Genomic DNA, 26,446 nt, shown 5'->3' on the forward strand with positions numbered 1-26,446 from the left:
TTTAGCAGAATAAATCATTTTTATGGAATTGCCAAAAAAAATTTATTTATAATTCATTCATTTGTTTATTAAATTATTTATAATTCACTCAACTAAAGTAGGCTTTTATTGTCAGTCCAAGCATATACAGTGCGATACAAAGTGAAACAAAACAACATTCCCCCAGGACCAAGGTGCTACACAACACATGATAGCACAAAACACAAAACTTACTAGAATGCTGTTACTCTGGACTGGAACAGCACAGTGTCACTTTACACTTTATCTCTTATGCCAGCACACGAACACTTTAATCTGTACTAATGTCAATATCTGTCATAAACATATCCATTTCTGTTTAATTCATGTATGTGTGTGTGTGTGTGTGTGTGTGTGTGTGTGTGTGTGTGTGTGTGTATTTATATATATATATATATATATATATATATATATATATATATATATATATATATATATATATATATATATATATATATAAATAAAAGCAGCATCTCTTGCTTTCAACAGAAGATGGACTTCAGAGGTTATCCATGGCTTCTGGATGGAGCAAATAAATATATATATATATACTCTGAAGTGCGTCTTCTGTTGAAAGCAAGAGATGCTGCTTTTAAATCTGGCAGCGCAGAGGACTACAACAGAGCCAGGGCCAACCTTGGCATCAGGAAAGCCAAGCTCACATTCAAACTTGACATAGAAGGTCGCTTTCACAACTCTGACCCCAGACACATGTGGAAAGGCATCCAGACCATCACGGACTACAAACCTACAGCTCAACCAACCAGCAGCGCCTTCCAACCGGACGAACTCAATCACTTTTTTGCTCGTTCTCGTTTGTTCTTCTCAACAATGTCCACATGTCTCTGCACTGCTATAGTCTTTATATTTATTCACTGTACATATGCTTAAATATATATTACATGCTGTACATATGCTACATATTTATCTGCACTATTTGCACAATTGCTACTTTTTGCACTTCTGGTAGATGCCAAACTGCATTTCGTTGCTGTGTACCTGTACAATGCAATAACAATAATTATCTATCTATCTATCTATCTATCTATCTATCTATCTATCTATCTATCTATCTATCTATCTATCTATCTATCTATCTATCTATCTATCTATCTATCTATCTATCTATCTATCTATCTATTTTTCATACCTTATAGTTAGACTATACTTTTAATATACTTTTATATTTATTTTTATGTTCTAATACTAGTTTTTCATGTTTAAATGCTCGGCAGTCGTATACTAAAAGCTATTTTATAGCTATAATATGATATTTTATATTAAAGCTATTTTTGCACAATATTCAGACTATAAACACAAGCATCTACAATACTATGGGCCCTGAACTGTAAAGATAGAAAATAAATGACTGTGTTTAGCTTATAATCATATTTAGCTTGTCAATCAGCACGATCTTGGATCTTCAGTGTCAGGTTTATCCTAGTCAGAGTCATGGTAAAGCGTACTTTACAGGTCAATTACTGGGAGTTTGTGGGGAATACATCCAAAAAACTCAGGAACAAAATGGAGACCATGGAGGTATGAGGTGTTAAAACTTGTTAAAGTGGAGGTTGGACTGCATCAAGGATCGGCTCTGAGCCATTTCTTGTTTGCAGTGGTGATGGACAGGTTGAGAGACAAGGTCAGGCAGGAGTCTCCGTTTTGGAGACAAGGTGAGGGAGGCACGATTAAGATGGTTTGGACATGTGCAGAGGAGGGGCATGGGGTACATTGGTAGGAGAATGCTGAGGATGGAGCCACCAGGAAGGAGGAAAAGAGGAAGACCAAGGAGAAGGTAAATGGATGTGGTGAGGGAAGATATGCAGGTAGTTGGGTTGAAAGAGACAGATGTAGAGGACAGGGGGGTATGGAGACGGATGATCTGTTAACGGGAGCAGCCCAAAGAAGATGAAGAGGCTGTGGGGATTTGTATTCAGCGTCGACAAGAGCTTTAGAGAGACCAGTTACTGATGTTGGGTGAGGTGATGAGTTTGAGGTCAAGGATCTGTGCAGGACAATTGTGTTTAATCACTCCAAAGTTTGCAAAGCTTTTTTTTTATAGACATTGCTTTGTGTTCTAGAACACTGTAAGGATTGTGCCTCTTAGTTTCAGTGAAAGGAAATTGGAATGCAACAGCATAAAATATAATATTTTGTCTTTTAGCAATGTAATATATTTGTTACGTGGAGCATAATTTGTAATAATTGTGATTGATTCAATTTTTTTATTTTATTTGTTTATATTCTTACAAAACATCTTAACAGGAATATATACATTCCAGACAGAAATACAATCAAAATTTATCTTTGCATCTGTTATTACCTGTGACCCTAACCCAGAGGTGCCCACCCTTTATCCCTATGAAGACCCAAAAATCTAATTTGATTGAGGGCTGTGGGTCGAATATAAATGTTGCATGCACCAAAAATTATATTTTAAATTAACCTTACCAAGTTTCTTCCCATTTATGTTTTTATAAATATAAATAAACAAATAAATAAATAAATAAATATACAACATGACTCTTTAATCTGCTTAACAAATGTAGTTATATTTTAAAAGATCTAGTTGAGTAAAACAGTTAAATGAGAAACAATCCAAATTACTGTACAATAGAGTTTAATAAGAGACAGAAAGCTGGTCCTTATTTTTCAATTAATTTTCCCAAAGTTTTAAATTTTTCAGCTTTTTTTCCCTCTTCTCATGTATGGCGTGGCAAAAAAATAAATCGAAGGTCACCATGGGCCAGCTTTGGCCATAAGATTTAATTCTGGTCTGGATTTGGTATCTTTTGTTCGAATCATCAATATTGGAATCATACTTGCCGATAACTGGTAGTTTATAAAATTGATAGTGGATAAAAACAAACAAACATCACCCTCCATGTAAAATAGTAACGAACTTTATACAGTATATATATATACTGATATATATAAACTGTACTGATTTATAAAAATGTGCTAAATGAAATAAATATGAATATATTAATTACATTAAGAAATACTAGCAAAATATATTCTAAATAATAAATATATAATATAGCCCTCTTCAGGCAACGCCATCTCTCGTGTAAAAACAAACAACGTAAGTGATTCGCCACTAGAGGTCGCTTTCGTAACGACATCGAAGTATCCGGAGTTAATACAGCGCAAGTATCGATAACAGTAATGTTTGACCTGACAAACGTTTTAATTTTTTTATATAAAACCTTTTTTTAAGCAAATCTAAATGAACATATTGAAAATATATATTTTTTGTTGAGATGCCCAGTCAATTTTAGAAAACTCTGTTCTGTATACTGTATTCTGTATATTACATAAAGACGCAATTTCTCATTGTTACTGCGTCATGACGTCATAATGCTGTGACGTCACAATGAACTTTTAGCAACAAATCGATCCGTCTTTAGAAACTTCCTATGAAACTACACAGCTTCTAGTCTGTGCTTTTTGAGCTGAGAGAAGGTACCAGCAACAAAACAATTAAACGCTTCACAAAAATGTAAAACATCTGTAATGACTATTTTAGACGTAGTTTTTGGCTAGTTTTATGTTGAGCACATTGCATGCCATGTTTTAAGTTTTTTAAAATGTGTTTTTATTTGCTAACAGAGGCTAACAACATACATGAGTGACAGAATGCTGCATTCAGGATTTAATTTAGTCTTGTTTCTGATTTATACAAGTTCCTCCTGTTCATTACAGGAGAAACTGTTTGTCCTGTTACTGTTCATCTGTTCATTACTGTTTATATTAATAGGTTACACATGAGATGGCAAATGTAAAGTTTTTTTATTTTATTTTATTTTTTTATGATTTTAGCTTCAATTAATTTCATTTTGGGAATTTCTTAATATAATTTATTTATGCACAGCATCTCTATAAAGCTCTCAGTCTGCACTGTTTGAGCTGAGAGTGACATCAAGTGGGGCATCAAATAGCACCATGTATTTATTGCTTAATTTATTTTTACATAGAACCACAATTTTTAATATTCCTTTGCGATTGTTTGCTTGTCAGTCTGTATGAACATGATCCCCATGTCACACTGTAAGATCTCAGTTAACATAAAATGTATGACAGTCAAAAACTGAGGCACCCAAAAAAAAAATCTTGAGCCAAATTTTACGTCATTAATCCGTGCATCTGTACAATCTGTAGCATGACATGCCTTAATAATAAAAACATCATACAAGCACTCCATTTCCCTCCATAAGTCGATATGTTTCTCTTCTTGCTGTGCTGTCCACCTGACTCGAGGTGGTTTGAAGTTGTCGCGTTAGTTGTGTGATCAGATTTGGCGCTCCTATTGGCTCGATGGTCGTCGTTGTAGAAATCACACTGTAGGAAAGTGTCTGAAATCATAAGCAAGCGCTTTTGGCCTGGCACCAGATCTATAAACATAATTGCAGTACTCATCAGTACTACAAGATATTTGTAATAACTAAGATATTTTTTTGCAAAAATAAGTTTCTGTTTTTACTAGATTTGTTCAATAATATTAGGTTGGAATCTCAATTAATCAGTCCTGTGCTCTTACTCTGGTTTTCTGTCTACATTTAAAATACCTGTCGCTCCACTAAAGTTTACTATTGTAAGGGACACCATTCCTAATGGGGTTATGTTGCTTCTTACAGTTTTTCTCAGTTGCTTTGGAGCATTTCTCGATCATCCTTCAGATTTGGAAATCAGTAAGTGCATTTTCAAAACAATGTCTCAAAAGCCTGTTTTTTGCTCAAAATCCTCAGTAAGTATTTCTGTCAATTAACATATTGTTGCCATCAAAATAACAAGTCCTTTTAATCATTGTTTATGAACAAGATAGTCACAATTTTTAGTCATTTTTTTTATATGACAATCTTTATTTTAGTATTTCTTGATGTAAACTATGTTGAATTTGTACAGCACAAATTTACACATTACTGTATGTGGGATATTGATTGTAAGAGACTTGGACAGGATTCACAATTTTTTATTGTTGTTTACTAGTGGACTGACTAAAGAATTACAATATAATGTCATTGTGATAGAAAATAAAAAGACACAAATTTAAATTCCAAAAGGTAAACATAGGAAACACTTTTTAGGCAGAACTTTGCATGCCGCACTATACAGTGCAATCTGTTTCTACCCCCTGACGTCCCAGTCTGTCGGGCCACAGATTTACATCCACATCACAACAGATATCATCCCTTGCAATACCATTGTGAGGCCATGATTGACAACATGGTCCACAGTAGTGGCTCTAATTTCATCTGAAATGTGTCTATGTCTCTGGCCTCTTCTTCCTCTTCCTCTATTTTGTCTCCTTACCCTTCCAGCATGCATCCTTATTCTTGGCTCTCGACCATGTTCGTTTCCTAGTTGTTCATCCATTTTCAACAATTGTAAATCTGTGTTTTGCTCTTTTTTATATACACTCGCCAATTACAGTAAAGGTTCACGAGATTCAGCCTTGACCTATTTTAGAGAACTAGTTGCTTATTGGTTGATCTGAAAGTGAACACGCCCCTTCATTAGTGACATTCAAGGTTTATCTTCACAATTCATCATTTCAAGACACATTTACCAAAAAAGTTTAATAGAACTGTGAAGAAGAAGAGCTTGACAAATTTTGACAACTGGTTTAACCATTTTGCACTTAATGACTTATGTGATGAACTGATGCCTAAATGTTTTGGGGGTTAATACCATGTAGGTGAAACCAGTATAATACATTTTGATCAACATGACATAAACAACTGCTAATGTAGGAAAAAGCAGACACTTGTACACAATTGATTAAATGATGTAGCAAAGCATTCACAATTTGATCAAAGTAACGAGAAATGTTCTTATGATGAGCACAAATGACTAAATGATGTGGAGGTTGAACAAGTAGTTTTGAGAATTTCATTTCTGATCTGAGAAACGCTCCAAAGCACCTGAGAAAAACTGTAATAGCTCAGTTAGACCACAGGTCTCTTTGTCATCTGTTTCATCTTCTTCCTAATACGTTGTGTCCTATTGGAATGTCTGATTCGATAACATTCCATGGAAAGAAGTGTGGAATCCGTCTTCTAAATATTGGATTACCAATAAGATTACGGGTGTATCCTAAAAAATACTTCTTCATCTCTTCTATCCTACCATGTTTTAGTTTAAAAAGATATTTCAGGACATTGACCCTTTCTGTTTCTTCTGAGGAGCTGATGAATCTGTTCATCCCTTTTGGGATTTCTTCCGGATGAATTCTTACAAAGACTACAAATCTTAGACCAGGATCTTTTAGGAATCTTTTAGGATTTAAAAAATGTGTCCAAAACCACTACTTTGTGGCCATAACATAATAACATAACAAATGTTAACAAACATCATTTTCTGTAGAACTCGAGGCAGCTGTGCGTCCATTCATTCAATTAAGTGGGACAAGTTCTCCATGACTTCTCAGCGTGAGAAATACAAGGGTGGCGTGTGAACTGGATGAAATGCGTGTGAACTGGATGAAATGCGTGTCTCAGTGTAAACGCGTGACACGTCAGAACCCTGGTTGTGCAGGTAGAATTTGAATCCCAAACAAAATGGTGAAAACGGTGCTTAGCAGACGGAACTTGGCATTCGTGTAAGAAAAATAAACCGGTTTATTAAAAATATATATTTCGGTTTTGCTCCTGATAACCAAATAGAGCCTATTTTTATGACAAAGAGACATCCTGTGCTAAACACTTTCCAGGTTGACGCGCAGCTCTAATGTTATGATCTTTGTATTTCCGTTTCCGCCCATGCTTTCTGTTCAGTTGCATCATTTCCGCACTGTAAGTCCGGCTCCTTCTTCTTCTTCGGCATCCCGGCAGAGACCGCACGCGTGTGAGTAGGACACTTGTTAAAACAGGCGGCTTTGTGGAGCCTGTGTGTCGGCCGCGATCTGGTGAACTGCGTGAATATAGAAGGTGCAGAAGCGGTGAGATGTGAACGCGCTGAAGGAGAACTCGGATCATCCAGCTGAACTTTCAATCAGAGTCTAATAGCAAGCTAAGGCTAAAGCTAATTCTGAGTTACGCGGCGTCAGATGGTTATTACGTCACTGACAGCTCAGTATAATAACAATAATAATAATAATAATAATAATAATAATAATAATAATAATAATAATAATAATAAAAGTCAGTGGATGAATAATAATAATTGTTAATACAAATTAGTAATAAAAAATGATCTCTTAATAGAGAACAGCGGTTAATACCTATAACATTCCCTTTTAGTTTCAGTTTTTTTTATAAATATCAAATAAAGTGTGCATTTAAATATATCCATGGTGTTGGAATATTGCATTGTAGAAGGTCAAAATTAAAAATGCAGTTATAATCTAGAATGAAACAGGTGAAGCTGTGACCAAATTGGTTTCCTCCAGGTTGCCTGAATTCAGCCCATAACCTTATCTGTGTGACTGACTGGGTTTTGTCTGGGTTCTCTGGTTTCTTCCTATTGCCCATAACCTTCTCGATGTGACTCAGTGGGTTTCCTCCACGTTTCTTTTTACTGGCCAAAATCTTCTGCCTGTGATTAAGTGGGTTATCTTCAAGTTCTCTGGTTTCTTCCTACTCCCCTATACTTTGTCCCTGTGACTAAATGGTTTTCCTCCAGGTTCTCTGTTTTCCTCTTACAGCCCATAACCTTGTCTCTGTTAAATGGTTTTCCTCCAAGTTCTCTGGTTTCTTTCTACTGACTGTCACTTTGTCCCTGTGATTAAATAGGTTTCCACAAGGTTTTTTTCTATTGCCCAAAATCTTCTGCCTGTGACTGTATTGGTTCCAGTCGGGTTCTCTGGTTTCATCCTAATGCCCATAACCTTGTCTCTGTAACTAAATGGGTTTCCTCCATAATCTTTGCTTTCTTTCTACTGCCCTTCTCCTTATCCACCTTATACCCCCCTAAATGGGTTTCCTCCAGATTTTCTTTCTACAGCCCAATATTTTCTGCCTGTGACTAAGTGGAGTTCCTGCAGGTTCTCTGGTTTCTTCCCAATGCTCAAAACCTTCTCCTCTTCCAACTGCCCAAAAACATGCTTGTACTTGGTTCGGCTACACTAAGTTGCCCCTGCACATGTCTGTATGGTGCCTGGTAACAGCTTGTTATCCCATCCACTGTGTATTCTTTGTATCAACAGTCTGTGTACTTACGCTCAGGGTTCCTGGGATAGATCAGGCTCCTAAAAGAACTAAATGAATGAATGAATGAACGTAACAGGAGAAAGCAATTCCTAAACATTCATCATAATAGTCCCCTTAAAGCAGTGCCATATTTGATTACAATATTGATAATCATTTAGTTAAAGATAAAATGTATGTAAAGTATTAAGTTGCCAACATTAATATTTATATCTGAAATTAAAGGCTTCCTGATGATGTCTCATGGAGTTTTCAGTTTTACATGTTCAGAGAAAGAATAGTAGAATTTTTATAGTCAAATGAATATTTTAGGGCTGCAACTAACGATTATTTTGATCATTGATTAATCGGAAAAAAAAAATTTTTTTGGCTTAGATGTTTTGCATATTATAACTGTATTATAACATAAAACCCTAATTCAAGGTATTTATGTATAAAAGTGTACATAAGAAAACGCAAAGGCCACATATTGAGTTTAACTATCATTAATTTAGACATTTATGAAAGGTTATTGTGGCTGCTTGTTGAATGTATGGGGGATTTCTCCTTTATACAAATTCACTAATGCTGGGTTTTTTCTTTCTTTAAAAAAAAAAACGCACAAAAAAAAACTGCATTTGAGTATGCAAGGTGAAGCAATTTGTGTAAATCGATAAAAAAAAAGAAAAAATATGCATTCGTACACCAACGCATAAACATTCTCAGAAAACCACAACAATAGCTGAAAAAAAAAAGTAATTGTTTACTGCTGCTGTTATTTGCTACTTTTAGATTAAGTGTTTGTTCGCACCGTTATATTTGAATCGAGCGAGCGAGGGGATTGCGCAACCTGATGCTCGCGAGTCACAAAAGAACAGATCCAGTGCGACTTTCCCGAAGTTACAGTTTACACAATAGAACTTATTTAAATTATTACATTTTTTACATAATGAGGATTATACAGTTTTTGCTTAATTTGCCGATGTTTCGTCTTCATCTGTGACTCCAATGTGTCTTCTTTTCATGTGCTCGTGCATCACTGTGGTACTTTCTTACCAACCGAGCATTTAATATAAAGTGCTCACATGCCTTGGAAGACTTGGGGTGCACACTTTTTCCTGCTGCAGGTTGAACTGTAATCTCCGCCATTTCCCAAGCGGCTGTGTGATCATGCCGGCACGCTAAACCCAAAACTTGAGCAGCCCAACAAATCGATAACTGCATTCGTTGACAACAAATTCCATTATAGATGATTATCTATTCGTTGTTGCAGCCCTAGAATATAAATACAGCATGCGTATTTAATGTAGGAAATGAATTTTGATGCATGTCCATGATTGAGATCCATCTTGCGTAAATATCATTAACTCTTGACGCACATGTGAAAAACTTTTATAGTTCAGCATTTTTCCAATAACAGATCTCCATAACAAGTTTGAAATAATGAGATGTAAACAAAATATTAATTACATTAGTACATCAAGAAAATTAAAATAATATACTCATTGAGTCATGCAAGTCGTGTCACCAGACTGGTTGTGCAGAAAGTGCTGTGGGTGTGAACTTGGCATTCAGTAATGACAGTGTGACAATGATAAAACTGAAGTATTTATACCCTTTGTCATACATGTACACTCATTGTTGCTTTCTTGTAGGCATCATGGTGGAGCCTGTGTCTGAGTCGATCCACTTTCCCTCAGAAGAGGAGTGTGTTCTGAAATTCTGGACTGAAAAGGACTGCTTCCAGGAGTGCTTGAAACAATCCAAAAACAGGCCCAAGTGAGACACAAATACTATCGCTTGCTGGTTGTAGTTTTGCATTTGTTGTGATGCAATGCTAGCTTAGTGCTGTCCATATTTTCGCTAATTGGCTTTGGGTGTTTTGTCACTGACGAATGACCGGTGTGTATTTACGCTCACAGGTACGTGTTCTACGACGGACCACCTTTTGCTACGGGTCTCCCACATTATGGCCACATTCTGGCCGGGACTATAAAGGACATCGTCACAAGGTTTGCTCACCAGAGCGGTTTCCATGTCGACCGTCGGTTTGGCTGGGATTGCCACGGCTTGCCTGTGGTAAGAACTCAAACACCTTATGTGTATTTGCACTTAATGGAATCCATGGTTTTTATATTCTCCTCCGGGACGCCTATTTGTCAGTAATTGATTGTGACTGTTCAGATTTTTATTTCGAATCAGGTGCATTTTTTTTTATTTTTAGCTGTGATTAGGTGTGTGCAATTGTACAGTGGAAACTCAACGATTCAGATGATAATGTAGTTCCACTTTGATTTGTTATGACATACTGTTAAAGGAAACTCATAAAGACAAAGTGTTTGTGGTGATGCATGAGGCTAATTTTGTGAATGCATTACAGGGGCTTCCCTGTAGTGTTATGGACAAAATAAATGACGGCATGTCTGAAGCCGGCATGGTATTGATTTGGTGTATGTTTTGAAAAATAAGACTTAATCATCTTCTTGGTAGGCATAAAAGAAATGTATACTAAAATTCAGTTTAAAGGATTTTTATTTTCTATATTGTAAACCTCATCATGTATGTCCTTAAGAACATCAAATGCATATATTTTTGTCCTATCACAAAGTCCTACCATATAACTTCTGTATTTCTTAAAAAAAAAACAGCAACAATTTACTTCCTGTTTTCACTTGTTATAGCAGCTATAACCAGTTTTCCTTAACAAGATTCAAATTTTTTTTCTCTTAAACCTAATAAGACATAAAATGAGGCTTCTCGTGATCCAGAGAAACCCCCGAGCCCCCGAACTCTAAAGAATTTCCCATATCTTAAAGGATGCAACTTCTAAAGTAACAGCTTGGAGGCTCTGAAGTGGTGCATTGAAAATTGTTCATCGTATTGTCAGGAGATCAGATTAGAGTGTGGATGAGTGTAAAGGCATGACCCTTCCACCTGTCACATGATCACAGTGACGCCAATCATGAGTGTTTGATCTCTCATGGCAAACGGCACTTTCCAATGATCTTGATCAGTTGTCCTGAGGAAAAGCAGTGGTTTTGTAGATCTAGAAAGTATCATGTGCTGATTGGTAGCTATTGTGGAGTAGGGAAATGCCAATTAGAGTGGAATTCACACCGATGAATAAGGGTTAAAATTTTTTTTATAATTTACTTACATGGGTGGTGGGCAGGGGCGGGGGTTGGGGCCGAGGAGGGGTGGTCCATCAAAGAATTTCTGTCCTATATAATACAATAAATTGAATAGACACTATTACATCAGAATCAATGCAAATCAGCACAATTAGATATGCTGTTAAAGCCAATAACGAATACAATTTGAAAATGAATTAGGGGGTCTTTTATCTTTTCTGAATTTTTTCTCCTGTTTTAGGTTAGTGTATTGATGCACTTTAAGAGCTGAGTGTGTATGGTGATTTGGGCTCACTCCTGCAAGCAGTATGACCAGTTGACAACCACCCAGATGATATGCAAAGATTATGGATTGCACAGCTTCGTTTTTATTCAGTTAAATGAATGATTGATATTGTGCTCTGTGCCACCTACTTCTTTTTCTACTTCAAGCAATTCATGACAGGTTATTTATGTTTTATACATAATGTGCAAATGAACATTAGTGACTGAGCAATACAGAAATATTATACTTTGCTCTAGGGGTGGGTGTTTCTTATGTTGTTTAATTTGGGACACTGAGAAATATTTGAGTATTTACTTTGGGAAACCGTCAGCAGGAGTGTTTAAGTATGTATGTATGTTTGTATGTATGTGCATATATACATACTGTATATACACACTTTATGTTAAAAGTGTGTTTGTTCTAGTTTTTATTCAAATGTAAGCCATTCAAGTCTAGTGAAGAACCTAAAATGGTACAAAAATAGGTGGTAACTGGTAAAAAAAAAAAGTTTAGTTTACCAAAAACTATGTACATTCAAAAACTATGTACATTTCAGAGTTATACAAGTCTTATTCAGGAAGAAATAATGGATTACCAACTTAAGCTGTTCTTTAGCAATAGTATTAAATTACTCATTGAAAGTTGATGGTTACAGTTCCTATAGGTGTCATTGTTTATTTTTTTTGTTTTTTTTTATTACTTACAAAACCCTCTGTCTGTATAAAGTCAAGTCAAGTCAAGTCAAGTTTATTTGTATAGCGCTTTTCACAACAGACATTGTCTCAAAGCAGCTTTACAGAAAACAACAGTGAAGGTGAATGGTGTGCGTTTGTCCCTGATGAGCAGCCGTGGCGACAGTGGCAAGGAAAAAACTCCCTTAGATGATATGAGGAAGAAACCTTGAGAGGAACCAGACTCAAAGGGGAACCCATCCTCATATGGGTGACATCAAGAGTTTGGTCATAAATCTTTCAACAATACAGAACAATTTGTGATCATCATAGATCCAGCATCAGCTTCTCCATGCCAGGGCCTTTAAACACTCGGCATCTACTTCTCCATGATCATCCATAGGTCCATAATCTTCACGAGGTGGGACGTGACTGGAGCTGGCCAAACCTCAGGATGCCTCGGGATGGGGAGAGAAAGAGAAGCAGTGGAGAGGAATTAGCGTAGCTGCTGTTCATGATATTAACAGCACAAGTTGATAATGTGCATGTAATCATATATTCTGGAGCACAAGGTTGTGATGTGATGTGTGTGATGTGTGTTATGTGTAGGCTTTGCTAAAAAGATATGTTTTTAATCTACACTTAAACTGGGAGAGTGTATCTGAACCCCGAACACTGTCAGGAAGACTATTCCAGAGTTTAGGAGCTAAATGTGAAAATGCTCTACCACCTTTAGTGGACTTTGCTATTCTAGGAACTACTAGAAGCCCAGAGTTTTGAGATCTCAGGGAGCGTGACGGATTGTAGCGTGTTAAAAGACTGGATAGATACATGGGAGCCAAACCATTTAGTGCTTTATAAGTGAGTAGCAGTAGTTTGTAGTTTATTCGAAGCTTAACAGGAAGCCAATGTAGGGATGATAAGATTGGGGTTATATGATCGTATTTTCTTGACCTAGTAAGAACTCTTGCTGCGGCATTCTGAACTAACTGAAGCTTGTTTATTAATGACGCAGGACATCCACCTAGTAATGCATTACAGTAGTCTATTCTAGAGGTCATAAACGCATGGACGAGCTTCTCTGCATCAGATATAGATAACATATTTCTTAGCGTAGAAATATTTCTAAGGTGAAAGAAGGCTGTTTTTGTAACTTGATTGATGTGATTTTTAAAAGATAAGTTGCTGTCTAAAATAACTCCCAGGTCTTTTACCGTTGAACTAGTAGTTACAGAACAACCGTCTAAATGCAGTCTGAGATGCTGGAGCTTCTGTGTACTATTTTTTGGGCCGATGAGCAAAATCTCTGTTTTATCAGAATTTAATAGCAGAAAGTTATGGGTCATCCAATCTCTTATTTCTTCAACACACTCAGTTATGCGAGCTAATTGAGCTGTATCGCCTGGTTTGGATGAAATATATAGCTGGGTATCATCAGCATAACAATGGAAGCTAATTCCATGCCTTCTAATAATATTTCCTAATGGAAGCATGTATATTGTGAAAAGCAGGGGTCCTAGAACTGACCCTTGTGGCACGCCATAATTTACTAGCATTATCCTGGATAGCTCTCCATTTAAATCTACGAAATGGTAACGATTGGACAGGTAGGATTTAAACCAGCTTAATGCCTGTCCCTGAATACCGATGTAATTCTGTAAGCGATCGAGGAGAAGATCATGATCTATAGTGTCGAACGCAGCACTAAGATCTAGTAAAACTAATAGGGAGATGTAGCCTTGGTCTGAAGCTAAAAACAGGTCATTAGTGATTTTAACTAGAGCAGTTTCTGTGCTATGATGGGGCCTAAAACCTGACTGAAACTCTTCAAAGATATTGTTCTCCTGCAAGTGGTTACATAACTGGGCAGCGACAATCTTTTCTAAAATCTTAGACATAAATGGGAGATTTGAAATTGGTCTGTAATTCGATAGCGTGTTTGGATCCAGATTAGGTTTTTTAATGAGGGGCTTAATAACTGCTAACTTGAGGGATTTAGGGACATGACCTAACGATAGTGAGGAGTTAATAATATTGAGAAGAGGCTCACCAGCTGTATATAACACTTCCTTCAGTAGTTTAGTGGGAATTGGATCTAACTGACATGTTGTTGATTTAGCTTTCATAATAGCATCATACAGCTGTTCCTGTCCTATACATGTAAAACTGTGTAGTTGTGGGGTTGTAAGTACGATTGTGTCAGGAGATGCTGTCAGAGGTTGAACTGCCACAATTGTTTTTCTAATGTTATCTATTTTTTCAGTGAAGAAATTCATAAAGTCTTCACTACTGTGATGGAACACATTTTTCAGATCCCTGATTTGTTGTTAATTTAGCGACTGTACTGAAAAGGAACCTGGGATTGTTTTTGTTATTTTCTATGAGTTTGCTCAGGTGTTTAGCTCTAGCAGCTTTTAGCGCCTGTCTGTAGCTAAGCATACTGTCTTTATACGCAATTCTAAATACCTCCAATTTAGTTTTCCTCCATTTTCTCTCCAGATTACGTGTTGTTCTCTTTAGGGCATGCGTATGACTATTATACCAAGGTGCAGGTGCTTGTTCTCGAACCTTTTTTAACCGGATGGGGGCAACAGTGTCTAAAGTGCTAGTGAGGATAAGGTCTATGTTGTTCGCCATCTCATCAAGATGATCAGCAGTTATGGGTTTAATGTGAAACTAAAATAAATCAGGCAGGTTATTTATGAATCTGTCCTTAGTGGTTGGAATAATAGTCCTACCAAGTCGATACCGTGGTGAGACACAGTTAATCTGCTCTACCGGTAGTGTGTACAGTAGGAGATAATGGTCTGTGATGTCATCACTCTGGGGTAAAATATCTATATCAGTGATGTCTGCTCCGTAGGATATTATTAAGTCTAGTGTGTGGTTAAAACGGTGGGTTGGTCTGGTGACGTTTTGTTTAACTCCAAAAGAGTTTAGTAAATCGACAAATGATAATCCTAGGGCATCGTTTGCAACATCTACATGAATATTAAAATCTCCTACAAGCAGCACTTTATCAAAGCGGATCAAGAGGTCTGAGAGAAAACAAGCAAACTCATGAAGAAAATCAGCGTAGGGCCCTGGGGGTCTGTACACGGTGACCAGAGCGAGTTTTCTATGCATGTCTGAAAGTGCAACTTTAAGAACGAGCACTTCAAATGATTTAAAGCTGAATCCTAATCTCTGACTAACATTAAGAGAAGCACTATAAATGGTTCCTACACCCCCCCCATGACCAGTCTGACGGGGCTCATGCTTATAAACATATCCTGACGGTGTAGACTCGTTTAGACCCATATAATCACCTGGTTTAATCCAGGTCTCAGTGAGACAGAGTGCTGAGAGATTATTATCTGTGATCATCTCATTTACAATCAGTGCTTTGGGTGCAAGTGATCTAATGTTTAAAAGACCGAACTTTAGAACTTTGTTGTGTTTGCTTATCTGGCATTTTTCAGTTTTAACTGCAATAAGATTATTTCTGGATCTTGTGTATGTAATTCTTAATTTTACTACCCGAGGAATAGATACGGTTTCTATAAACTGGGCTGTGTGTGAACTTGTAACTATTTGGTCTGTAGTATGCGTGTTCTTATAGTTGAAGATTTCTTGATGTCTTACCAGTCAGATGGTGTGAAGTATCCTAGAGATGTTATCTGATAGCACTGCTGCTCCAACTCTGCTGGGGTGCAGGCCATCAGGGCGGAAGAACCTAGGACGCTCCCAGAAACAGTTCCAGTTATTAACAAAGAGAAGTTTATGTTCTCGACACCATGACTGTAACCATTCATTTAGAGCTAAAAGTCTACTAAACTTTTCAGCCCCTCGCTGGTAAGTGGGAAGAGGCCCTGACATTATGATCCTCGTTGTGGGTGATGTGCTGCGTACCGTCTCCACCAGGATCCTGAAGTCCCTCTTTAAGATCTCCGTTTGCCGCAGCCTGGTGTCGTTTGCTCCGGCATGGAGAACAACCGCTCCAAAGTTCTCGTTCAGGATCGCGGGTACCTGCGCAGCGACATCCAGAACACGAGCACCAGGAAAACAGCGAGTGTGCACCTTACCTTTAGCTCGGGTAGCGCGGACATGCCGGACGATGGAATCTCCGAGAATAACAGTGTCGCGTTCCGTCTCGCGGAGGGGGACGAAGCGGTTCTCGGTCGAGATCTCGAAGGCCGGTGGTGGAGGTGGAGACGTCCTCGATCGGGGCTTGGCTTGTCTCTTCCGCCGCGGCCGCATCCAGGGTCCATGTTGCACCGGTGCCGGAGTTGTAGGTGCGCTGGGCCTGGGCATAGAAGCACGCGGAGTTGATGTGCTGGAAACGTTAGGTTCAACCCGGGAGTTTACCTGGGATGAGTGCGCGTCCGCCCGGGATGTTTCCAGCGCCGCTTTCCACTCTCGCAGCCGGTCATGCTTTGCATGAAGCTCGCGAATCTGTTTCTCCAATGCCTCCATCTCCAACGCCACCGTTTGCAACTCGAACAAGTCCTCACCTGTGCTCGAATGCAGACAAACAACCGGCATAGTGCTTATCGTCACGAACAGATTTATTATACAGAGATGTGAGTGAGAGAAAATAAATATAAACAACACTAGTTATAGTCGAGTTAACTAACTACAGGCACAAGTCAGGAGGACAAAAACAATTAAGGATTATTAAAAGAGGAAAAACGGATGGATAGATAGCAAAGTTTGTTTGAAAGACGCCGAGAGAGATAAAAGCTTTGTTGGAACAGACAGTGTTACTACATCCTTTTAAGCAATATTTGGCAAGTATTGGACTGCAGGAAGTAGTTTATTGCTCTCAAAAAAACGTCAATTCATAAAATAAGAGAGGCAAGTCAATACAACCTGGAAAGTCTTTACTTTAAAGAAATGGCAAACAAAGCCAAGGTGTCAATGACTACAATTTCCTACACATTAAAAATGCACTTGGAAACTTAAAGAAAGACATTAGGAGGTCTATATAGTTTATAAAAAGGGTTATACGTTTATAAAAGAATCAACAGCTTGCATGATAGGTGGCTCACAGGTCAACTGGTTGAAGTAAGCATTAAAAGAGGTTTTACAGGTTGAGTGGCAGTAAGAAATCCATTGCTAAGGAGGCAAGATGGGTCATGAAGCACTGCTGTGGACTACTGAAGAATTTCTTATGGGCTCAAAACAATTATTAGTCTTCGGGTTAATCACTTAGGGTTATTATATGCAGTGCAATAGGCAAAATGTTGTGTAAAGGAGAAAGTGTGATCTGTTTTTGTTTTTTTTTAATCCAGAGTTGCCGACTTTGGCGACCCCCTGAACCAAACCTACTACCACACTACGATGCAATACCCTCTGGTATACATCTAGTTGGTCAGGGGTCCATCCTATAGCAAGTTAATGAAACAAAACAAACTACTTTAGAAGGAAAAAAAGCAAGGCTTCACCTCATGGAATGACCAGTTGATCACAGTTTCCAGAGTTAAACCCCATGGAGCTGGTTTGGGGTGAACTGGACAGAAATCAAAGCAACCAAAAGTTGCAACAGATTTGTTGGAAATTCTGCAACAGCGTTGGAAAGAACTTTCCAAACAATATTAGATTTTTGCTTTGATGAGTCAAAACATAAAATTTTTGTAAAAAAATAAAAACATGTCCAATTGTTCATTTGTACTACGCTTTAATGAATTGATCTATTTATAATACGATGAACAATTTCCAATGCGTCACTTGAAGCCTTCAGGCTTTTTTTGTTTTTGTTTTTTCAGATATGGGAAATTCTTCAGAGTTGGTGGGCTTTGCGAGTTCACTGAAACATGCAAGCCTCACAAGATGTGAACAAAATGAACGCATTCTGCACGCACTGTAATTCACTAGGATTTCACACTCCATGTAATCTAATCATCTAACAATTTATTACAAACAATAAATGGATGTAAAAACATGCTGAGTAAGAAAAAGGACTTATAGTCGGCTTGGTGAAGCTTTTCTGTAAGAAGACTTTATTGAACAGTGCTTAGTACCTGTCTTTTCTATGTAACGTTGCAAACCACATTCCTCTCCTTTTAAATTGTGCGTGTGGAAGGAAAACCGTTATATAAAATCTACAGTAAGTAATGCAATAAAAGTGTACAGTTAACTATACATGGATAAGAAAACAAATGGTAATCAAGAGCAAATTGCTATGGTGGAAGAGGAATATGAAAGAATTCATGTTGCGCTATTATTGCAAAATATCACTCCATCTCTGCATCTCACCACCCCTTATTGATGATTTTGTAATTATAATAACAGCACGCCCTGTTGTGCTTTGTTTTTTTTACTTAAACCATTTGTAATTAGCTTTTCTGCAGCCTGCTGATCGATGTCATGTTGTTCACTCCCCAGTAAGTAATATGTTTAGTCATCTTTGCTTTATTAATTAGGGACTTTGTTAGCTTATGTCTTGACAGGTTGCTTGTTTATTCATGTTAAGCGTTTTGGGTTTTAGATTTATAATCCTAAACTTTCATTTTTTTTATATATTGTTTTTAAAAGGAATATGAGATTGATAAGACACTCGGACTTAAAGGACCAGAGGACGTTGCTAAGATGGGGATAGCAGAGTACAACAAGCAGTGCCGGAGTATCGTGATGAGATACGCCAATGAGTGGGAGGTAAGTGTGTGTGTGTGTGTGTGTGTGTGTGTGTGTGTGTGTGTGTGTGTGTGTGTGTGTGTGTGTGTGTGTGTGTGTGTGTGTGTGTGTGTGTGAGAAAAAGATAGATCTCGCTATATAATTATTAGTTCTGTTGCTCAGTGAATTAATGATGTGCACTTGAATACATTTAGATGACATGACACAAATTGAAACAAAAAGCACTTTGCTGGTTTGATGTACCCATTAATGGAAACATATCTGTAAATGCTGAGAGCAGGACTGGAATCATTTGTTGGAATTATATCATTTCTGAATAGAATAATTCTACAAATGACTATTTTTTGGGGGGAAAAAATAATAAAATGTTATCAGGTTATAACCATGTTAGTTAGTTATAGTTAGTCAGATTTGGTTAATTGTTCTCAGAAAAAGAACTCGAGCCAAACTGAAAACTGCAGACAACACACTTATTTCCACAGTAGGCCCGGGTTCGATCCCCGGTCAGGGAACCAACCCCAGCCATTAGGGTTGCACAATCCGTAGTGCCGGTCCCAAGCCCGGATAAATGGGGAGGGTTGCGTTAGGAAGAGCATCCAGCGTAAAAACATGTGCCAAATCAAACATGCGGCTGGTCCGCTGTGGCGACCCCTAACGGGAGAAGCCGAAAGAAATATATATATATACACAATACAATACAGTCAATGACAGTAAATACAGTAATCTTTCCTAGTAAAAACATGTGCAAAATGTCTGGTATTGAAACCACGAATGTTAAAATATATAACTCTAGTATAAAACAAGCTAAAAACAAATGGATTGCAATGTGTCATTACAGCACAATACAAATATCTCCACTTAATAACTAAACTCCTGCCATTTATTGTCATAACTACAGTTATTCTGCCTCCAATTGTTATTTGCACATCTACATTAATATTGTTTTATTTGTATCATGCTGTTTATCTCTTCTTTAACTCATGGCACTTTAATTCATATTTATTTCAATTTAATTTGACTTCACTGTTTTCCGTCATGATGTTATCCTAAATATTGCACCATAAATATACCTATTTTATTTTAATTGATTTGACTGGTTGGATACAAAAATGCTTTTCATTATTCATATATTTGTACAAAAGAATCCACAAAAAGACACAAATTAGATGTAAAATCCTCTATTTGTGTAATTGCAATCTACTAAAAAAAGATTTGTGTGGAATAACAAAATCCTGTATTGATTAGGTCCTCATAGCTGAAAGACACATCTTTCATTTTTTTCCACATTAAAATTGCCAGGACATTTAAATAGGCATGAATATTCATTTTGGCAACGTCTTCATGTATTTCTGAAATCCAAAATAGCTGGTCGTATTGGAAATGTAGATTCTTAATTATCACATGTTGTGCAAGTATTGCAGTTGTGTTGTGCCTCATGTGCTTTTGTTTGATACTTTGGAAAATTGCACCATCAGCGATATTAAAGGTTTAGCCTTACAAACATTGTGTTTGGTGTTCTGATTTTCTCATGTGTTGTGTTCTAATGGTAATGTAACTTTTGCTGAGGTGATCTATCTTAAGAGATGTGTAGAGGAAGTGTGATTGTAAATCGCTTGACTGACCTCATTACAGAGCCCAGGAGACAGGCATTAATTTTTTTTCCATGGATGATGTAATCAACAATAAGCTGTGGTTCGTTACACAGGGGAATTCATTTTGTTTGTTGCATGAGGCATGGAAATCCGGTTTTGATGACCGTGTAGGTGGTTATGGTTTTTGTTGTGGTTTAGAGATTTCAGACTATCAGCTATATTTTTTTTTGTATTTTCTATGCAAACAAAAATCATAGTAAATATATAAATATATCATCATAAAAAAATTGCTGTAGCAGTTTACATTGACATTTTTTTAGTTTAAATGAAACATAATAATTGTTCGATTGATTGCGTGATATAGGTTTCAGTGAAGAGAATGGGCCGCTGGATCGACTTCCGAAATGATTACAAGACCCTCTACCCATGGTTCATGGAGACTGTATGGTAAGACCTCGGGGATCCCCACCCCCAAGATTATTTTTCAGATCTTGTATGTTTTCATTACACAAACTATGTTAAAAAATGAAACATCAGGATTATACCAAAGTATGTGGACGCCTGGCAATAAGATTTGCAGTTGCTTTTGAACATCCCATTACTCATTTAGTCCTTATTTGCAGTTATAATAACCTTGACTCTTCTGGGAAGATGTTCCACTAGATCTTGACGGTATCTGTGGACATTTGTGCTCATTCAGCCATATGGGTGTTAGTAAAGTCAGGTACTGATGTAGGTTAGGTGAAGGGACTCCATCCCTTGTAAGGCATATCTTCATGAAGCTGGCTTTGTCCACAGAGGCATTGCCATGCTGGAACAGGTTTGGGCCTTCTAGTTTTAGTGAAGTGAAAATATAATGCCACCACATCCAAATATCCTATAGAATTGTGTGTCTCCTACAGAGCCACGTATGGCTGCAAAAACCCTGTGTTTATAATGCATTTTTGCCACAAGAGTGCATTTGAGATGAACCTTTTGGGAAGGCCCTCATAATTCCCTGACTTAACAAATGATTTGTAGGTAGATTTTAAACATTCAGTTGGCAAGCATATGTCCATATTGTAATTTAATATCTGGATGCCACAGCTTGCAAACTGTAATATCTGTGCAATGGGGGGTGTTAATAAGCAGTGGTGGGCAGTAACAAATTATTTTAACTCTGTTACTGTACTAAAGTTCATTTAACTGCCTGTACTTTATCAAAGCATTTTCAGTTTGGGGAAACGACACTACATTTTCAGCAAATAAAAAACATGCAGTTTCTTGCGACTTTTTAGGAAACGTATAAATTGCATTAAATGAGTACCTTTCATGAGACCACAAGCATAACTCCATGGTTCAAGTGAGAGTATACTTGGAGTAAGTATACATTTATTGTGTGTCTGTAACAATAGAAAACTTTATCCTTAAAAAAACCCAAAGATTTTTTGCATTTCTCATAGGTCAGTGTTTTTACTTCTTATCTGTCTGTCTGTCTGTCTGTCTGTCTGTCTGTCTGTCTGTCTGTCTGTCTGTCTGTCTGTCTGTCTGTCTGTCTGTCTGTCTGTCTTATATATATGTGTGTGTGTGTGTGTGTGTGTGTGTGTGTGTGTGTGTGTGTGTGTGTGTGTGTGTGTGTGTGTGTGTGTGTGTGTGCGCGCGCATTCAAATCCAAATAGTTATCACTTTTACTCAAGTACAATTGAAATGTGGAATCGGAGGTTCCAAAAGCACATGTTAATCTTATGGTGTTAAACTTTTGTTCAAATATCGTCTCTAATTTATATACCAAAAGGATAATTTGTAGAATATATAATTTATTTGTTACTTTGTGTCTTTTCCAGGTGGGTGTTTAAGCAGCTCTATGATAAAGGCATGGTGTACAGAGGAGTGAAGGTCATGCCATTTTCCACAGCCTGTAACACTCCACTCTCCAACTTCGAATCAAACCAGAACTACAAGGTACAATCAGAAGCTTTCTTTTAAACCATTTTGGTTTGTATATGATCACATTTAAGGTTTTTAATCCCAACTAATGTTTATTGCTTTTTGGTAAACGAAGTAAGGTGTCATTTTGGACACAGTGAATGTGATACGGGGTGCCAGTATATTTGAATTAGTTACACAGCGATCACTGGGACAAAAGGAACAGTTGAGTTCATTTCTAAACATATAACTTGAAATAAACCTATACATTTATTTTAATTTATATAAATTTTAATGTAAACTAAATGTGATTTACAAATGTAAAATACTACCTCGGTTTGTCTCGTCACCTGATTTAAAATGTTAAAACACAAACCTCATGCCAAAAAAAAAAATGCCACAAAATGCCGCATTTGCCGATCCCAGAGGGTTCAATCCCGGATGTGTGTACCATGGCAAATTCTGGTGCTGATTTAAGCCATCTAAACTCTGTATATAAACACTGTTTATATACAGTGTTGCGTAGAAGGTTTATAATTTCGCTGTTTTTATATTTAAATTATTTTTTTCCGATTTCTTTAAAATAAAAATGGTGAAACAGAAATCGCACGTTAATAAAATTTGTGCTGTTAAAATGATTTTGCGTTAACGTTTTATTAACATGTTGATTAAGAAAGCCATAATATTAATATATTACAACCAATAATATATAATATTTAATATTATTTGATATAGGTTTTTAATCCAACCCCAATTAAAAAAATTTTTAGAACACTAAAATGTAAATAAAAACAGAATGCACTGATTTTTGCACTGATTTTAAGTTTTTTGAAGTTTTAAAAACCCATATTTTATTCACAATAGAACATAGAAAACGTATCAAATGTTTAAAAGGAGGAAATGTAACATTTTAAGGTCAAAACAAAACATTCTTTTCAATTGGATAAACACAAGAAGTCTCAAAAAAGTTTGGACAGGGCCATACACTGTGTAGCATCCCCTGTACATCTGGGAACTGAGAAGGCCAGTTGCTGGAGTTTTGGGAGAGGAATGTTGTCTCATTCATGTCTGATACAGAACTGTAGCTGCTCAACAGTCCTTGGTCTTCTTTGTCATATTTTCTGTTTCATTATTGATTTATTTTTCTTTTCTTGTGTTTTCAATTGGTAAAAGGAATAGAATGCAGGCAGGCCAGTTCAGCACCTCTACTCTTCTACTACAAAGTCTTCTCCTTTTTACTCCAGAGGACACGGCATTCATTTTTCCCAAAAAGAATTCAACATTTTTAATTTGTCTGACCACAGAACAGTTTTCCACTGTGCCTTAGTCAGTTTTAAATTAGCTTCCATAGAAGGCCCATTATTCTGAGTTTTTCACAGATCGAAATCTATTCCCATCTTTACATTTTCACTTGTTGCCATTTAAACTAATTAGTTGCAAAATGTTCCTCCAACTATTTTTATTTTTTTGTAACAGCATTCATTCATTCATTCATTCATTCATTCATTCATTCATTCATTCATTCATTCATTTTCTCCCGCTTATCCGTAATCCGGGTCGCGGGGGCAGCAGTCTAAGCAGGCCCCCGCCTTCGACTGCTGCCCAATCCTCACAGCACCGTCCCTTACGGTCCCTCCTGCAGGTGGTGAGCCCACGGGAAGGCGGCCCCACGTCACTCCGACGTCACGGACCTTGATATTTCCCTCGTAAGGGAAATATTGCTGCTATTTAATTTTCTTAAAGTTTAGTGAAGACATTTAATATGCTTTTGCGTTCTATGGTGAATAAATTCTGGGTTAAAAAAAAAACAATTCTGGTTTTATATACATTTTATACATTTTACACATTTTAGGCCGCTGTGTGAAATGTATATAAAAACAGAATGCTATTTATTGAAAAAAATTTTTGTAACTCATTAAACCTTTTTTTGAAATTGAGGTTATTTGCAGTTAATAAAATGATTTTCAGGAATTTAAAAAAGTTTTAAAATGAAACATTGTCAGTGTATAATACATTCAAAATAATACATTCAAAATATTAAAGATGAAAAAAGAAATTATACTGCTATGTGACGAGTACAGTTAAAAACACAATAGGTCTTAAAAAATGAAAAAATGAAAAGCTTCACCAAACCATGAAGTCTGTATTACAAATATCTAATAATTCAGAGGTCCCCAACTTGCAAATTGCACCAAGGACCAGTTTTCCTGCAAGACCATTTTTCCCACCAAATAAAATCACAGTAATGTTATAATGGTGTAATGTTATATTACTACTAATTATTACATATATATAATGAAGCTAAAACTCATTTGGGAATTATTACACAGAGTGGGCTTGGATTGTTGCAATAAGCATTGATCTTTACCTCTTTTCCAAGAAACAATCCAGCAATATTTGTTTTGTGGTCATCTTTGCTAGGGATCGCTGGTGTTGGTAATGAATCGATGCATAGAAAAGCAATGCGGGAAATTGAGATAAGCGGAGGAGTTCATAAATAAAACTTCTAGCAAACCATGAAAGTCGATAAAATGGAATTAAAAAATGTAAAGGTTTTTGTTCTTTCTGTGTGGCCCAGTACCAAATGATCCATAGCCTGGAACCGGTAGGCGGCTCAGGGTTTGGGGACCCTGTCATAACTGACCATCAATTCTTTTTTCTTTCTAACAGGACGTTCAAGATCCATCAGTCATCGTGAACTTCCCTTTGCTGGAGGACGAAAGTGTGTGCCTGATTGCATGGACCACCACACCATGGACTCTGCCCAGTAACCTGGCCCTCTGTGTAAACCCTGAGTTCATCTATGTCAAGGTCAAAGGTCAGGGGCAGTTGCACATTTACAACATCTGTTGCACATTCACACTGAAATATTACTTGATAAGTACCTGGATGACCAAAACCTATGTAATTGATCCTGTGGGTAATAAAGACTTATTGTGGAAATGATCATGGAAGTCGTAGGAGTAGAATTTAAGCTGAATGATGAAGCCACTAGAGAACATTGTGGTCAGGTTTTTAATACTGATGTAACCTGTTATTGTGACCTTGTCTTTCTTCTCTGCAGATGCTTGTATAGATGTAGTGGGGTTTGAGGCACCCATATGATTTTTTTTTACTCATGACTTAATTTAAAGCTGTTTGTTTTTTAAATTCACAATCTATTACACCAAGTTAGTTTGTAATACATATTAGGGTGCCAACATTTATGTTTTGGGTGTAGACTCTAGAGAGGTCCCACAGGGTTACGCTCTAAGACCCCCCACGAGTTCCGAAAATTTTGGCCGCACCCCCGCAGCCCTGTATGGTACCTTAGTGAATTAATCTAGACATTGTCACTTTAATACAATAATGTGTTTTAAACATTATTATGAATTTTGTTAGTTAAAACACAGTTTCAATTGTTATTCCTGAACATTCGGTACCGCTGCGGATTCCCGCAAATTTCAAGGTAATCCGCAACTAGAACCCACAAATTTTCCGAACCGCAAATTATCAGGGGTTGACTGTATTTTGCTTGATACAGCTAAAAATTATGCTTTTCTACTTTAAGCTAAAGCAGTATTGTGATGAAACAACCAAAAAAACTGCTGCTCTCTGCTAGTTTGGTAGTTTATTTATTTAATTTGATAAAATCAGACCTTTGCAGAATCTATATAAATTGGGTAAGGGAAAGTGTTTTGGGATATAGGGTGCCAGAACATCTAAACTGGCCACACAGCCTTCATTAAAACTATAAGGAGCCTGTAGGGAGAAACACTTCCCAGTTTTTATACCATTTCTTAATAGTAATAGATTTCCTTTTAGCAGTCATCAATGCCGATCGAGTTCTGTAATGGTGCAGTTCATGTGTATGCACTGAGATCAGTTCAGAGAGTCCCATCTCTCTGTTGCTGATCGTGATGTAAAACAGAGAACTTGTGCCTCAGCTTTCCTTGGCAAAGATTTGGGTTGGGACAATTCTCAAATCAGGTCACTTCCCAAAAAAAAAAAAAGAAAAAAGAAATCTTTGTTCACATGTAAAAATAGTCGCTGTTCTGCTTTTTTTTAGTCATCACTTTGCTCCCACAGTAAACGGTTGACCTACTTTTCAAGGCCGAGCGCTATCATGTGCTCGTCAGCAGGA

At 37.0% G+C, this 26,446-nt stretch overlaps 1 protein-coding gene across 2 annotated transcripts in view; it reads left to right on the top strand.

The window, feature by feature from the left end:
* Nucleotides 1–6,794: 6,794 nt before the first annotated feature.
* The window catches only part of iars1 (isoleucyl-tRNA synthetase 1), a 91,432-nt gene continuing 71,780 nt past the window's right edge, over nucleotides 6,795–26,446 (top strand). The window contains exons 1-7 of one of the 2 annotated variants that reach the window (XM_083533943.1): nucleotides 6,795–6,864; nucleotides 9,800–9,923; nucleotides 10,067–10,223; nucleotides 18,728–18,847; nucleotides 20,783–20,865; nucleotides 22,242–22,359; nucleotides 24,994–25,141. In XM_083533943.1, coding sequence (XP_083390069.1) covers nucleotides 9,805–9,923; nucleotides 10,067–10,223; nucleotides 18,728–18,847; nucleotides 20,783–20,865; nucleotides 22,242–22,359; nucleotides 24,994–25,141 — 745 coding nt within the window. In that variant the 5' untranslated portion in view covers nucleotides 6,795–6,864; nucleotides 9,800–9,804. Of the gene's footprint in view, nucleotides 6,959–9,799; nucleotides 9,924–10,066; nucleotides 10,224–18,727; nucleotides 18,848–20,782; nucleotides 20,866–22,241; nucleotides 22,360–24,993; nucleotides 25,142–26,446 lie in introns of both variants that reach the window. The other variant, XM_083533944.1, reaches the window with a different exon arrangement.

Source organism: Silurus aristotelis, assembly GCF_946808225.1.
Source record: "Silurus aristotelis genome assembly, chromosome: 28".
NCBI classification, from domain to species: Eukaryota; Metazoa; Chordata; class Actinopteri; order Siluriformes; family Siluridae; genus Silurus; species Silurus aristotelis.